The sequence below is a fragment of the Rhipicephalus microplus genome, chromosome 4 (assembly GCF_043290135.1).
Source record: "Rhipicephalus microplus isolate Deutch F79 chromosome 4, USDA_Rmic, whole genome shotgun sequence".
Taxonomy (NCBI): Eukaryota; Metazoa; Arthropoda; class Arachnida; order Ixodida; family Ixodidae; genus Rhipicephalus; species Rhipicephalus microplus.
Genome location: NC_134703.1, coordinates 37,380,035 through 37,394,417, shown reverse-complemented (window position 1 = coordinate 37,394,417; position 14,383 = coordinate 37,380,035). Strand labels below are relative to the sequence as shown.

The window sequence follows — 14,383 nt, the reverse complement described above, 5'->3', positions numbered from 1 at the left end:
GTCAAGTTTGCTACAAAAGGCATCAATAACATGTTTCCGACAACAAGTATGTAAACGCTGTAACACCTAAATGCTATTCGCGTTGAAAAAGGTAACTTGAAATGCTCACCTTGGGTCATAATCATATTTACTTTCTACGGTGGTTGATTTAGTAGCTACGTCACAGAAAGACTTGTGAAGGAGAACGTGAGTTACTAAAGTCTAATGCGCCATGCAACAATCTTTGTAACATGCCTACTTGAATTGTATTTTCATTGCTAGTCTGTGGGAATATAGATAATAGCGAACATGACTTCATTTAAATAACGCACGACGGCTACCACAAAGCACAAGTCCATAAGCTTACAAGAAGTCACGTGCTGCACTTTTCAGTGCCCGATGCGATAGATACACACGTCCAGCAATCAAAATTATTTTTTTTCCTTCCCAGATGTACAGTCGGCCAAACTTAGCTATTGTGCGCCGCGGTCAGTTTTTTGTCTGTCAGTGCCGTATTATGAAACGAAGTTACAACAAATTGCTTCGTGGACATGTGCTTTATGGGCATACACTTGTCCTTGTATCCAGTGAAACTTAATTCAGTCGTACGGCAAAAATACAGAAAAAAACTGCCACTCATGCACGATAGCTGTAGATTTCGCCGACTATTCACCCCACTGAACAACAGCCACGCAAGTGTGCACTGATATCCTTTAAAATGCGACAAAGTATTTGATTGTTAAACCCTTTTAATGCCCAAATATATCAGCAAAAAGGCATTAATAATACCAAAATACATTCATACTTTATTCACATTTGGGTCGGTGGGTCAACAGAGTAGTGATCTCCACAAACTAGATATTTAAAAAAGCGTAATTAGCCGACACTTTGATCTCTGTTCTTCACCCCTGACTCTTGTGGCGAGGATGAAGTCCCGCCAAACAATTTCTCAATTTCTTCTAGGTCCTTTCCTCCTGTCTCGGGGACGAATACAAGCAATAGAACAAGACAAACGACAAGAGATGCTCCGTAGAACCAGAACGTTCCAGCTACGCCCAGGATGGCACGCATGCCGTTGTAGCTCAATGTCACAGCAAAGGCTTCGGCAAACAAGATGGCTGTGCAAGTTCCCGTTGCAAACGCTCTGGCCTTCAGCGGAATCATCTCGCCAAGGAGTACCCAGGGCAACGGGCCCAGGCCCACGGAGTAGCCGACAAAGAAGAGGCCGAGGCTTGTCAAAGGTAGCCAGCCATAGGTCTCCTTGAAGCTGTCGCCCACGCTTGCCTTCAAGCTGAAGGACAGGCCGAGCGCGCCAAGACAGACCGATGACAGTATCGTCGAAAACACGAGAAGAACTTTGCGACCGACGCGGTCGGCAAGAAAGGTGGCTACTCCTACCATCACCATCTGAAACACCGAGAGAAGGACATGTTATACTGGACAGAAAACTGTTATCCGAGCATGTTACGTCAATTTAATTGTTATTAAGATGTCACACAGCATTTGTTGACTGCTCACAGCTACCGATGCTTGCATTGTATTGACACTAAAAAGCCCCAGCCCCCCCCCCCCCCCCTACCTTTAGGACACTACTGCAAAAAAACATAAGATTTTGTTTCTGAGTTGAAACTGAATGAGCCAAGCAATCCTAATCATAAGTTTATATTAGCTACGTTTTCCTGTCACTGCAGATGCATAAAAACTTAGAGGAAGTATAGTATACAGTAGCTTTATTGTTTGCAGTCAAAAGAGATCACGAGTGACACAAATGTACTTTTCCGCTGACAGAATGAGTTAATCTGGCAATTTCTCGCAGTTACAAAGAAACCACTCAGTTCTTATGAACACTTCTTGCATATGTTAAAGTATGAACATAGTTAACTTATCCTGTAACATCTCTTTAAAACAGGTGCATTTAAACTTCAGCTCTTGATCACTTCATAGGCAGCACAGCCTGCTAAGGAGTGTTGATTTGATGACAGCGCTGCTAACCACAAAATCATGGCGAGCAAATTATGTGGTTGTTTTCTCATTCATTGCACGAGTTACTGTGGCTCTCAGCAAAACGTGTCTATTTCCTTAGAAGCGCAGATTATTCAGATCGCGAAACAGTAAAGACAGTCCTCCTCGGTGCCATATAGTATTCTGAACTTGTTCAATCAGCCGGTTCACCTAACCGCCATACAAATAAAGAGTGGCGATGTCAACGTTACAGATCCATCGCAGTCTCACCTGTATAAATGCCAGAATAATAGCAGCGTCCTCGGGCGACACGGTTGTGCCGGCATCTTGGAAGATGTCCTGAGTGAACGTGATGATGATGGAAACGGCCGAGAGCTGCTGCATCGACATGATGAGCAGGACGCACAGAAATGACCGGTACACGCGGCGCGAAGTCATATCTCGCAGCGATAAACCTGTGGCACCGTGCATATGTGACAGGGCAGCTTCTAATGTGGCCAACTCGCTCGCGGCACCCGGACCAAAGTAAAAGCGCAGCGCTGCAGCCGCGCTGCGTCGTTGATTGTTTTTGAGGAGCCAACGGGGTGACTCGTGGCACCAGAACAACGCGACGCTCATAGCGGCCGCTGGTATCAAACAACAGGATGCCAGGAGCCAGAAGGTCAGGAACTTGCCGAGCACGAAGACGGCCAGAATACCACCGCAAAGGATGAGGTTGGCCCCCGTATTCAGCTGGCCCCGCAGGTTGGCCGGGGATATCTCAGAGATGAATACGCTGACGGTGAGGGCCACAATGCCGGTACCGATGCCCGTGAGCAGGCGGCCGACAAACAACGCCGCCTTGGGAGTGGCCACCACCAGGCACAGCCAGCCTACCATGAACCAGAGTGAGGAGGCAATCAGGGTGCCGCGACGGCCGATCACGTTCAGTTGACGGCCTGCAGAAGTGTTTAAGAACGACGAAATACCGTAACGAAACATTACAAAGAAGAAACCACTTTAATTGTCGATTAGTTGGCGACTACTGATTGACTAACCGTCATGTGTAGATTTGCTGTTGATGAACAGCATTCAATTCTTAATCGATAATGGGGCGACAATGTGGAAATGTGATCAACCGTACATGTTCCTAACATACAGTTTACTTTCATGGTAGCAAGTATTAAGACACATATAGCGTCAACCAACTTTCTTTGGTTGCTGTCATATTGTGCAGACCCAGTTTGGTTCGAGAGTATGAATAAACGGTGGCATCGTATAAAAGATACAGAAAGCTGTAAATTTTACTACGCCTCCGCAAGAAAGAAATACTATATTTTATGCGATCGTTTTCCTTGTTAGACGCAATAATAAAGAAAACTAACAAACAGTAATGCCCCGAAAGTATAGGAGATGTTATTGCAAGTAAGTGTAATGTGAATGCGAAAAAAAGGAAAATGAACAATAAGATAGTTTGTCACCCGCAGGATACGAACCTGCAATCTTCAAATAACGAATCTGGTGTTCCACCCCTGAGCTATAGCTCAGTCAGGTCACTCAGTCAATACAGTGGCGGTCATCTCTCCGTCCACGTGGGAGCCTGCTTCAGACAGCATCATTTTTCTTCACATACGCATTACAATTACTTCTAATTACATTTCTACACGTTCCCTAACATTACTGTCTGTTAGTTGTCATTATTATTATTATTATTATTATTATTATCATTATTATTATTATTATCATTATCATTATTATTATTATTATTATTATTATTATTATTATTATTATTATTATTATTATTATTATTATTATTATTATTATTATTATTATTATTATTATTATTATTATTATTATTATTATTATTATTATTATTATTATTATTATTATTATTATTATCATTCCTTTGCAAGCATTGTAACCAAATCTTCCTCGGCAGCGGTCACACATAGCTTGATTAAAAAAAGCCCTGACCTTTTGCACTTCCTTGCTATACTCGCAGTGTGAAAGACAGACACTGTGGGTCACTTTAGCCAGTCTAGAAAACCGAACAGTCAGCAGGTAAGCCAAAACCATAGCCTCAACTGGCATTTAGGCGGCGAGCCACAACAGCACTCCCAGATTTTCCTCGGAAATACACGTTTTGAATTCTTTCAGTGAACTGGGAGCGCGGGAACACACGACCGAGAGAGAAACACACACCACCAGTGCTCGTGCTACGCTGTTCTTCCTCTCTCCGTTGTGCGTTGGCTCCTAGCTCGCTCAGCGAACTCGACCTACAAACTTGCCCACCTTTCTAACCATTCTAACCAGCGTGATGTCTAACGACATCACGCTGTGGTCAACGGGAGGAAGCGACAGCCAGATCGAGGCAGCCCTCCAAGAAGCCGTCGCCGCCGTAGAAGAATACCTACGACCCACCGGACTCAAATGTTCACCAACCAAGTCGGAACTGCTAGTGATCTCACCGCGAAGTGCGCGACGCCCGACAACGCAGAACATCAACGTTGTAACCCAAGACGGAACGCCGATACCGCACGTGCAGACACTCAGAGTTTTGGGGCTGCACCTCCAGGACCTGAACCGCAACAACGTGACGATACAGAAGCTCCACGCAAAGCTTTCGCTGGCCACCCGCCTACTCAAGAAGGTGGCCACGCGGTACCAGGGCATGCGAGAAGACAGTCTACTACGACTCACCCAGTCGTTTGCAGTCAGCCACATCTCTTACGTAGCGTCGTTCCACAATTGGAAAGCGGCGGAGAAGATCAAGATTGACGCGATGATCAGAAAGGCGTACAAGGCGGCCCTGGGCTTATACACCCACACCAACAGAAAACGCATGCTCGCGTTGGGCGTTCACAACACGCTGGAAGAAATCGCCGAAGCCCAGCGAACGGCGCAGTATCACCGCCTGTCCCAGACCAGGACGGGAAGAACGATACTACAGCGCATCGGAGTCAACGCGCCAGCGACGACTCCGGAGGTAGCAAAGCAGCTACCCCGAGACGTTCTCCAAAGACTGAAGGTTCCACCCTTACCGAAGCACATGCATCCACAAGAGCACCAAGAAAGAAGAACGGCGAGAGCCAAGGCCCTCACAAAAGGTCACGCCAACGATCCGCGCGCGTACTACGTGGACGTGGCGAAGTATCCCCACCGGCCAAACACGTACGCAGCAGCAGTCATCGCAGCAGACACTGGAGCACTCACAACGTCGGGAAGCATACGGCGCAAGTCGCCCACGCAAGCCGAATAGTTTGCAATCGCACTGGCACTAGCGATCCCGGATTGCCGCACGGTCCTCAGCGACTCGAAGACGGCAATAGCCAACTTTGCTACAAACAACGTCCATGGAACTACTGCAAGAGTATGTTCAACTATAGCAAGACCGGAAACCAACATTACCGTCAAGTGGTTCCCTGCGCACGCCGGGGAGCTGGACGTGGGCCCGAACCGCAACGAGGAGGCAGATACGGAGGCACACGCGCTAACTAGCCGCGGGTCTCTGTCAACGCATTCCTCGGAGCCGCAACGACCCGATGCCGAAGACGGAGAGTATTTCATCACAACCTACGCCGACGTTCTGCAATGGTACAGAACGAGCAGACGCCTCTACCCACCGCCTCACCGAGACCTACAACGCAGAGAAGCAGCCACACTACGGCAGCTGCAAGTACAAGCAATATGGAACCCCGTCTGGGCAAAGCACGTTTGCCCGGAGGTTTACACCACTGATGTATGCCAACACTGCAAGAAGGCGCGAGCCACCAAGAGACACCTACTTTGGGACTGTGCATCACCGCCTGTTAACAAAGAAGTAATGCCAACTGCCATAAGCAGCAAAATTATCCGCCGAGAGCCAGGCAATCAAAGAGACGTGGTCCAGCACGTGCTTAGCATCCTGGAACGCCAGCGGCCGAAAGCGGCGCCCCCACGGGTTTTACGCGAGTAGGTTGCTGCTCCGGGACGTCCGAGCACGCTAGTGTCTCGCTTTAATGCCCCTACCCCTTCCCCCTTTATGCCGGATCGTCAATAAAGTTGTTTCACTCACTCACTCTAACCATTTTCAAACCGCTCGCGATTACATCACGCAGGGCAACTCTCTTTCTTTCTGTATCACTTTTTTTTTCCTTTTCTATTCAGTATAAATAGTAAATTTAGTCGCGAAGAACAACACGAGCCTGCGAGAACATGAGCCTGCGAGGCGGTGACAGACACTCACTCACTCTGTTGTGAACGCCCACTCATTCGGTGCATTCCTGCGTGGTCTCGTTTTTGGCACCTAAGGTTACTATTTACACTGAAGACGCACTAATTATGATCCAACCACAAGTACTACCAGAAAACTTTTCTGTCCACTCTTTTCCCCAAAGAATATTATCATCATTATCATCATCATCATCATCAGCTTCACTTCAGGATTGCACACTCAAAAGATCCCTCATAGCTAAGTTCTGCACAAGATGTCCCACACACATCTGCTTGCATACTTTATCAGCATAATCACCATGCTTACCACCACCTAGGCCTCCTAAGACTGCACCCAGCATGACGAGAGAACCGAACCAGTCACTTTCAGCCGCGCTGAACTCCATGTTCCTCCTAATGCTTGGAAGCGCTGGCGAAGAGTAAGCCACGGAAAATCCAAACGATAGAGATGCCATGTACGTTATGGCTATGGTCAGGTACAACCGCTTACGCGCTTCCGCCTCTGTACCCAAACTTCCCGGCGAAGCCGCTATCAATGGCTTTGGCTCCTGCTGAGTCGAAAAGTTCGGAACAGCTGCCACGCTGGCTTCTATATTAGCTGGGATTGTCATGCTTTCGGCCTCATGGTGCGGGTCCGTTAAGCTTCTGCCCCTTGCCGCTGAGTGCGGATTCGCTGGCACTGCTCTTGTTGTGACGGCTTGGCTTTCCCCGGCAACTTCATGCGCTGGAATCGAAGATCTACCACTGCTGGCTTCCATTTCAGCGCGGTGGCCGTTTTCCTTCGCGAAGGCTGTTTTGTGGCACTGTTTACTGGCTCAACGTTTTGCTCGCCCGGCAAAACTCGAGCTCCGGCATTTTCCTCAATATGTGACGTGGCACTGGCTTCCACAAACAGTCTACTGTCAGTGAAGCTGCGTTTACTGTAGGCGATCTTGTAACTGCAAAGACAAGAGAGTGTCCATTGAATCCCCAAATGATATATTTGCATTTTTATGGGCATCGTTCATTGGTAGTATGCTATGAGCGGCGTAGTCCGAATTTGTTTTTTTTTGGGGGGGGGGGTGGGGGGGGGGGGTAGGAGAGGGTGGGGGAAGGGGGCCGTTCAATTGTACATTATGTATGTTCGTGCGTGCGTTTGTGCAGCCCCCACAACCCCCCCGCCCCGGCTACGCCACGTCCTTTTATGCGGAAATGAGCTATATGTAGTTTTATTTTGAGGGAAGCGGTAAACACACAAAGGATAAAACCACGCTCATAAAACTGCACAACTACACAATGAAAAAAATGTGTGTGCGTTTCGAAAAAGCTATCTTCGGTGCATGTATTCAATGCGCAGCACATTAAATTATGTCGCAGAATTTTCTGCCCACATTCAAATAACGCGCCCATGCATCACCGTGCGCTTAAGACACGCACGCGAGCAGTAATGCCGTGCCGCGCAGAGACCCTCTTGGCACGAGCGCCTGGCTGGACCCGGCTTGTATGGGTCACACGCTCCGAATTTCCTCGTGGAAAGAATGAAAAAAAAATTCCACCATATCCACGAAGTGAATGATGATGAGTGGGCGAAGCTCCGGAGGTAAACCTGGTAAACCATGAATCCTCTGTACATTTTGCCCACTCGATTTTATTACATCGCTCCCCCTAGCGTACGTCGCCGCACTAAATCGAACGATCGCCTTCAACCAATGACACGCGCCATATGTGACATCATTCCTATTTTATAAGATCTCGCGTGTTTCATCAACTACAAGTACCGCTTTCTAGTTTATAACATCTTGCATCTTTTCATCATCAGCTACAAGTACCACCATCTAGTAAACACTACAAGAACTAAACGAGAGGTGGCTACATACAGGAGACGGTACCGCCATCTAGTGAACACTGCAAGAACTAAACTAGAGGTGGCTACATACAGGGGACGGTACCGCCATCTAGTGAACACTGCAAGAACTAAACTAGAGGTGGCTACATACAGGCTACAGGGGACGCACAGCCCACGCCCTAAGGAGCTTCGCCCCTAAAAAACAGCTCTATGACTTGTTTATTTTCGACTGACTCACAGTTCTACGACCGCAGTAATTTTTAGTTGTTGGCACAGCTGACGGACAGACGGACGGAAATACGGACGGACGGACGGACGCACGAACGGACTGAAGCACACTTCGCCCCAATTATCATCATTCCCTCCGTGGACATGCTGTGAATTTTAGTTGTTCGCACAGGTTCGTCCTTTCAATAAATACGTTTGTTCTATTACCCTGTGTACTTCAGCATCATTACAATGTCAATAGTGTCACTGTGACACGTTTTGACGTTGGGAAGTCGCTAAACATCAACCTGTCTTGACGAGCGTCCAGAGTCCTCATTCGGCACTTACGATAACGGGAATAACTCCTGCGCAATTTTCTGTTCCTTCATAATATTCGCTTCTATAAAGCTCAGAAAAATGTGCCAATCAAGTTATAAAGTATTGTGCTTTAAACTTTTCCTTATAATATACAAATCCTAACTGCTTATTTGAATACGCCGTGTGGCGCAGAAGCTATTGCGTCTTAATAATGATTTTCTCAGGTAACGAGCTTACTTTTTCTGGCCAAGGCTGCCATAAAAAATCATTCGATTGTGTACATTAGAATCTGAAGCTCTCTTACGAAGCTATCAAGTTGACATTTGGTCAAAATCAAACCTAGGCCCTTCACTGTGACCTCATTTTCAGCTCTCTGCACCACACTGAGGCTCAAAGGAAGTTCATTTGTTTGTATCACTTGACAAATACTTCATAACATTACCTTTTAGGAGTTATCATTCTACTCATAGCATGCATAGCTATTATCGGTCACAAGTATTGACATCAATAAAATTATAGTAGTGTCGTCTACAGCATTTATACAAGGCCCAATGCGTTACAAATGTGGTGGATCCATTGGAACACTGCATCATTAGTTGTACACCGCCGCCCAGGTATGACACTACACGCAGCAAAAACCTGCCGTTGAATACTATTGCCCAATTCTTTCAGAGATCAGCCGACAACTGCTTTCGTGTGTCTGAGGCACCACTTAGACTCTTTAGCACGACGAAAAAAAGCTTTCGGCGCTAGAGATTCACTCATACAGAAGCATTGCGCAATTTTCGAAGCGAAGTATATCAAAGGTGTGATCCCTAGAGGCTGGATTTTCAGACATTAAAAAGACGCACTTTTGCCCCAAGAAACAGGCAAGCAAAACAAGGCTTTAGGCCACCAACATTGCAAATATACGCAGAATCGATTTTAAATAAATGCAAAACATTTCGAAGGAACACGTGCGTGACCGCTATTTACGCCAAAAAAAAAAGAATTTAGGAGAAATATTGTTTAATATGACACAGGAACGAAGAGTTGAACGTAGCCCTGTAATTGTTCTTCGTCACGAAAGCTTTGCATGCAGAGCATGGCCTTTCCTTTTATCGCATGATGAGTAAAGTGTCCACAGTCGAAGCAACAACAAATTGGGTGCCTTTCTTTTCAGCATGACTGACAAGGGGGTAGAGCAGGTGCAGACATCCATATCGCTAAAATGCCAGAAAGAGTGGATCGTTCCCATTGGCCGGGTCGACTCGCGTACAAGCCTCGGCACTGGACACCTCAAATAGCACATTATCAAACAAACAATACCCGCATGCACATTACAAATTCTTTTCTTCCCTCTACTGTGACCACTCTCCGCAATCAGCGCGACGACGTATATATATGCTCACCGACGCGTCCCGTTTCCCTACTGCTCGCATTTTCCGGTAGTTGGACTACGTTGAAACCCATATAGAATTCCTAACAGTTAGTGTTGCGCGGTAACATGCACAACGGGCTCAAACTGCACCCGGAAGCGAAACATGACGTTCAATTATGTTCACATCGGTGCCAGTTTTGAAAATTGGCATTTATACGTACGTATAGGCGTATAGGCACGCACACCAGAAATATGCGTTTATAGGCACTATAAAGATGGCATGAAAGTCCTTATTAACCCTTAATTGATGCTCGCATCAAGATGGCGCAATTGGAGCGTAAAAAACAAAGTAGAAATAGGCCTAAAATCCAGCCTCTGGTAATTGCGTCTGACTAGATTTGATGTATTTCTACACCATATAATGGGCGCTCATGGCAGGCTCTTTTGAAAAGACAAACGGGGATAGTTCTTTTGATAATTAGCTTACGAAGGCCGGCCGCGAAATGCACAACTCCCTCGGTATTTCTTTCCTCGTGAGTGTTAGCAATGCGCCTTCGATTCCTACCTTGTAGGTGGGCCTCTTGCTGATTGTTTGGCTCATAGAATAATTCTGGAGCGGCTGAGGTGGTAGCCTGCTGGCAAACTTTGTAGCTCAAGAAGTAGGGCTTTACTGCGGAAGGCTCACCCTTTCCGGTTCCAAGTTCGACCTGCAACAGTCAAAACAGACGCACGTCAGATTGCAATGTCTACAAGACTGAACGCCAAAGGATGTTCAGCGCAGAGAAACGCAAACCTTCGATAACGAGTTAGGCTACACGTTTAGCCTAGAGCTGAAGAACGTGCTTGTTCTTGTTCTTCACAGATGGCTCTTACCCACTGCGAGGGATCTCCCACAAAGCCGGTGGTTTTGCACCTGTTCTTTATAGCTTCACGTTCAAGTTAAAGATGGCGTCTCTCATAATCAAATGGTGGTTTTGGGACGTTAAACCCCACAAATCAATCAAATCAAGTTAAAGATGGAAAACTGGGCGAGTTGTTGCAAATTCATTGTGAATAACAGTGCGAAACCAGATACAGACAAGATACAGATACGTTTCATATTTACAACGATAAAAGCGGATGAACAATTTTCCGCAATGCCTTATCGCAACAAAACATTTTTTTTTACTTCGCTCAGGAAGTGTTATATATTGTGTTAGTGGGACTGACGGCACCAGAGACGGCAATGATGATGATGGTGGTGATGATGATGATGATGACGACGACGACGATGATGATGATGATGATGATGATGATGGCCTTAAAGCATAACTCACACCCACTCTGGGGGATTGGCCAAGAAACAATTAGATAGAGGTGATTACATATTACTTAAAATCTAATCAATTATGAAATAGAAGAAATCAAATTTTACAAATTGAGAGATTTTCTATCAAAACCACCTTGATTCAATTGATAACCTTTCTACGGGAGAACAAATACCCCGGTGAGATTGACCCAATGAGGAGAGTGCTGCGAGTGTGTAGTCTTCTTTATCTTTTTGTTTTCACTAAAAGCAATGGTGTGATATCGCATTTCGTTACTACAGACGCGCTTTTTTTTTCGGAGCTGAGCTTTTGGGGTGCTGAAGGCACGCTATCTCGGTCTAAATTCAAATCTCTGCTTTCCTATTCCACGGCTGCTCAAAACCTACTAAGCGCCAACAATATTTACAGCAGTTTGCCTTTATAATAACAACGCAAAGTGAGAGATGTTTATAATAATGGCATCTGGGGCTTAATGTCTCATAAGAACGATATTAGTGTGAAGGACGCTATATAGTGCAGGAGTCTGAAAATTTGACCATCCGGTATTTTTCAACGTGCACTGAGATCGCACAGTACACGGGCTTCTACACCACTTCGCCTCCATTGAAATGTGGCCACCACAGCTGGCTTCAAACCAGCGACCTTCAGATCAGCAGACGAGTGCCATAACTGTTCTCTTGGTGGCCCCGGCACCACAGTAACATCAACATCACCGCGGCGGGCAGTGAAAGATATTCAATGATATTCATGAAATTTAAAAAAACGCCATGCGAAACAGCACAGACCATGTAGGGAAAAGAAGATATCTTAAAGCGCATGGCGCTCGTGTTGTCTGTGTATTTAAACGAACAACACACAGCTATACCGTTATTGGCAATCCTATATGTTAACGATACTGCGCTGAAAGCGGCCCCATTTCATTTCTTTTGCAAACAGGTGACATTGCAACCATAGTGTAATGGGTACAGCTGGTCTGTATAACGAATTGCAAACTTGCACGCGATGCACTGCTATTCTAGCTAACAAATGACTGGTATCATCCGGTTTAACATTACACGTACAATAATGTGTCGCCAGTAATGGGCGTTCTGCACCCGCAATGACACCGCATATTTTCAGTGAAACTCCATTCATCATGCCAACGCCGGGGAAGGCTGAAGTGTGTCTGCCGAACGGTTAGGCAAGCTGCGCCACGTGGCTGTGTTAGGCGTTTATCACACAGTAAAGTCATTTGGGGACAACTTGTCAGGCTTAGAGTGATTTGTCATTGGTAAGCTTGGTAGCGTGATATCATTGAGTAGATGGCGAAGTAAAACAAAAATTAAGGGGGATAATTGCACGGCAGCGCACTTATAAGAAAATATCGCCAGAACTTCTAGAAACGCGCCACGTTCACAGCGAAAGCAGAGAGAGCAGCGTTTCTAGAGCCTTTGTTTTTTAAACACACTTAGAGCAACTACTACATGTACACTTGCATGGTACCTGCTGTACCATAAATCATCATAACCTTTGTAATGTAGAGATTCACCCATGCACTACGTCATTTAGCGCTCTTCGGAGCAGCTTGATACCCGCTACACATCTGTACACTTGCATGGCTCCCTCTGCACCATAAATCACGATAATTTGTGCAGTAGGGATGCACCCACTACGACATTTTTCGGTATTCGGTGAACCTTGGTGCCCGCTACACGCCTAAATATGTGCACTTCGTTGATGCTGTGGGTGATGACGATGAAGAATTACGGCTGGTGCCTCTATACTGGGTTAGCTCTAAAGGACCCACTAGTTACGAAACTCGCAGTCACGCAGTGTGGGACACCCGAACGCGATTATACTCTCCTACCCCACTATATTACAAAGGTTAACGCGATTCTTTGGCAAATATTACAAATATACATGCGAGACACCCTTAATTTATGAAGCATCATATTTGTGGTGTAGGGAAAAATTTCATTCGTGATTCTGTGAAGCAACGGGGCATCCCCAACTCACCTGTAAGGCACAATGGCTGATCTTTTGTAATAGGTCAGAAGCTACTCGTTGTGCAATTTCACATTGTTTGACGCCTGGTTACTACTGTATTCTACTACGCTATATTACACGACGCCTGGTTGTTAATGTATTCTACTACGCTATATTACGCATGTAGACGCGATTTTTTCTCACAAGGTGAAGCTTCTATAGGGTGAAGGAGCCCCAAGCACCGCCGTGTCTCGGCGGTACAATACTCGGCTGCCACACATAGAGCCCGGGTTCGAATCACATTCTAATCTGGGTATATTTTTGTTTAGTTATCATTTCGCGCGAAATAGGTGACGAACACCGGCGGTGGCAGAGAACCTAGCACACTGAAAATTGGTATCGTGATCCTTTAGCAGCTTTTGCTGTAGAATGGGGCGCATATAGTAATGGCACAGCTGTCTCACTTCTCTTGTCTCTACCATGAGCGCTGGCCTCTCTACAGCAGTACACAAAAAGCTGATCGAAATTGGATTGGAAAGAAAAAAAAACAGGAATTGGGGGGGGGGGGGGCAGACTTGTCGATTCATTGGGCGTAAGCATGTGCGATGCCGTGATTTATTGCCATTAATATGTCGCGGGTCGCCACATAATGTACGCAAATTATGACGGACGAGAGGACAAAGTTCTCTAGCCAAGTTCTTAACGAAGAAGTGATGCGTCTCAAAACCGACTGTATAATTTCACGTTTTTCGAGCAACCTCAAACGAGAAATATACGCCAATTTTCAATCTTTTTTTTTCCTTTTCTGTCCAACTATTTTACTCTCTCTACGCAACGCTCACATTAGTTTACACGGGGACTTTTGTGCTTCTAGAAAACAATGCGACAAGCGTATTCAGTGGCGAGCCCATCCACGGTGATTTTATGCAGCAAACAACAAGGCATTGACCATATGGTCAACCTAATTCCCTAGATTGTGAACACTGTCTCTCGGTTCCGTGCAGGAGGAGTGATGCAACTTGTCTAAGACTTCAAAGTCTAATGTGTATTTGTTTTGATACGCCTTACTTAAGTTTAAGATATTTACATTCAGTGCGGCTATGCGTATTCTAATTGTAGAAAACAATTATTGCTTTGTTGTAGTTGTAATTCAGGAAACCTGCGAGTTCTTGCACTGTCACTGCGCACATCTCAGCAAAACCCCTAACCTCTTTTTACTATTTGGTTACTTACTTTTCTATCTACGCATATTTGTGGACAGAACGTGTG

The 14,383-nt window shown here is 45.9% G+C and overlaps 1 protein-coding gene across 1 annotated transcript; it reads right to left on the bottom strand.

Moving 5' to 3' along the window:
- Nucleotides 1-762: 762 nt before the first annotated feature.
- On the bottom strand, nt 763-10,543 carry LOC142814229 (uncharacterized). The gene is made up of 4 exons (XM_075892564.1): nt 10,408-10,543; nt 6,440-7,070; nt 2,212-2,879; nt 763-1,386 (listed from the first exon to the last, which is right to left on the bottom strand). Exons 2-4 carry the CDS (start codon nt 6,888-6,890, stop codon nt 856-858), a joined length of 1,650 nt encoding a protein of 549 aa, XP_075748679.1. The 5' UTR covers nt 6,891-7,070; nt 10,408-10,543; the 3' UTR covers nt 763-855.
- Nucleotides 10,544-14,383: the final 3,840 nt, after the last annotated feature.

What these genes read in the sequence shown, in the direction of transcription:
- LOC142814229 (XM_075892564.1), bottom strand. Translation starts at nt 6,890, where the DNA reads ATGGAAGCCAGCAGTGGTAGATCTTCGATTCCAGCGCATGAAGTTGCC. An exon ending in CTTAGGAGGCCTAGGTGGTG is followed by an intron (nt 2,880 to 6,439) that starts GTAAGCATGGTG and finishes ACACTTCTGCAG; the next exon opens with GCCGTCAACTGAACGTGATC. An exon ending in TTATTCTGGCATTTATACAG is followed by an intron (nt 1,387 to 2,211) that starts GTGAGACTGCGA and finishes TCGGTGTTTCAG; the next exon opens with ATGGTGATGGTAGGAGTAGC.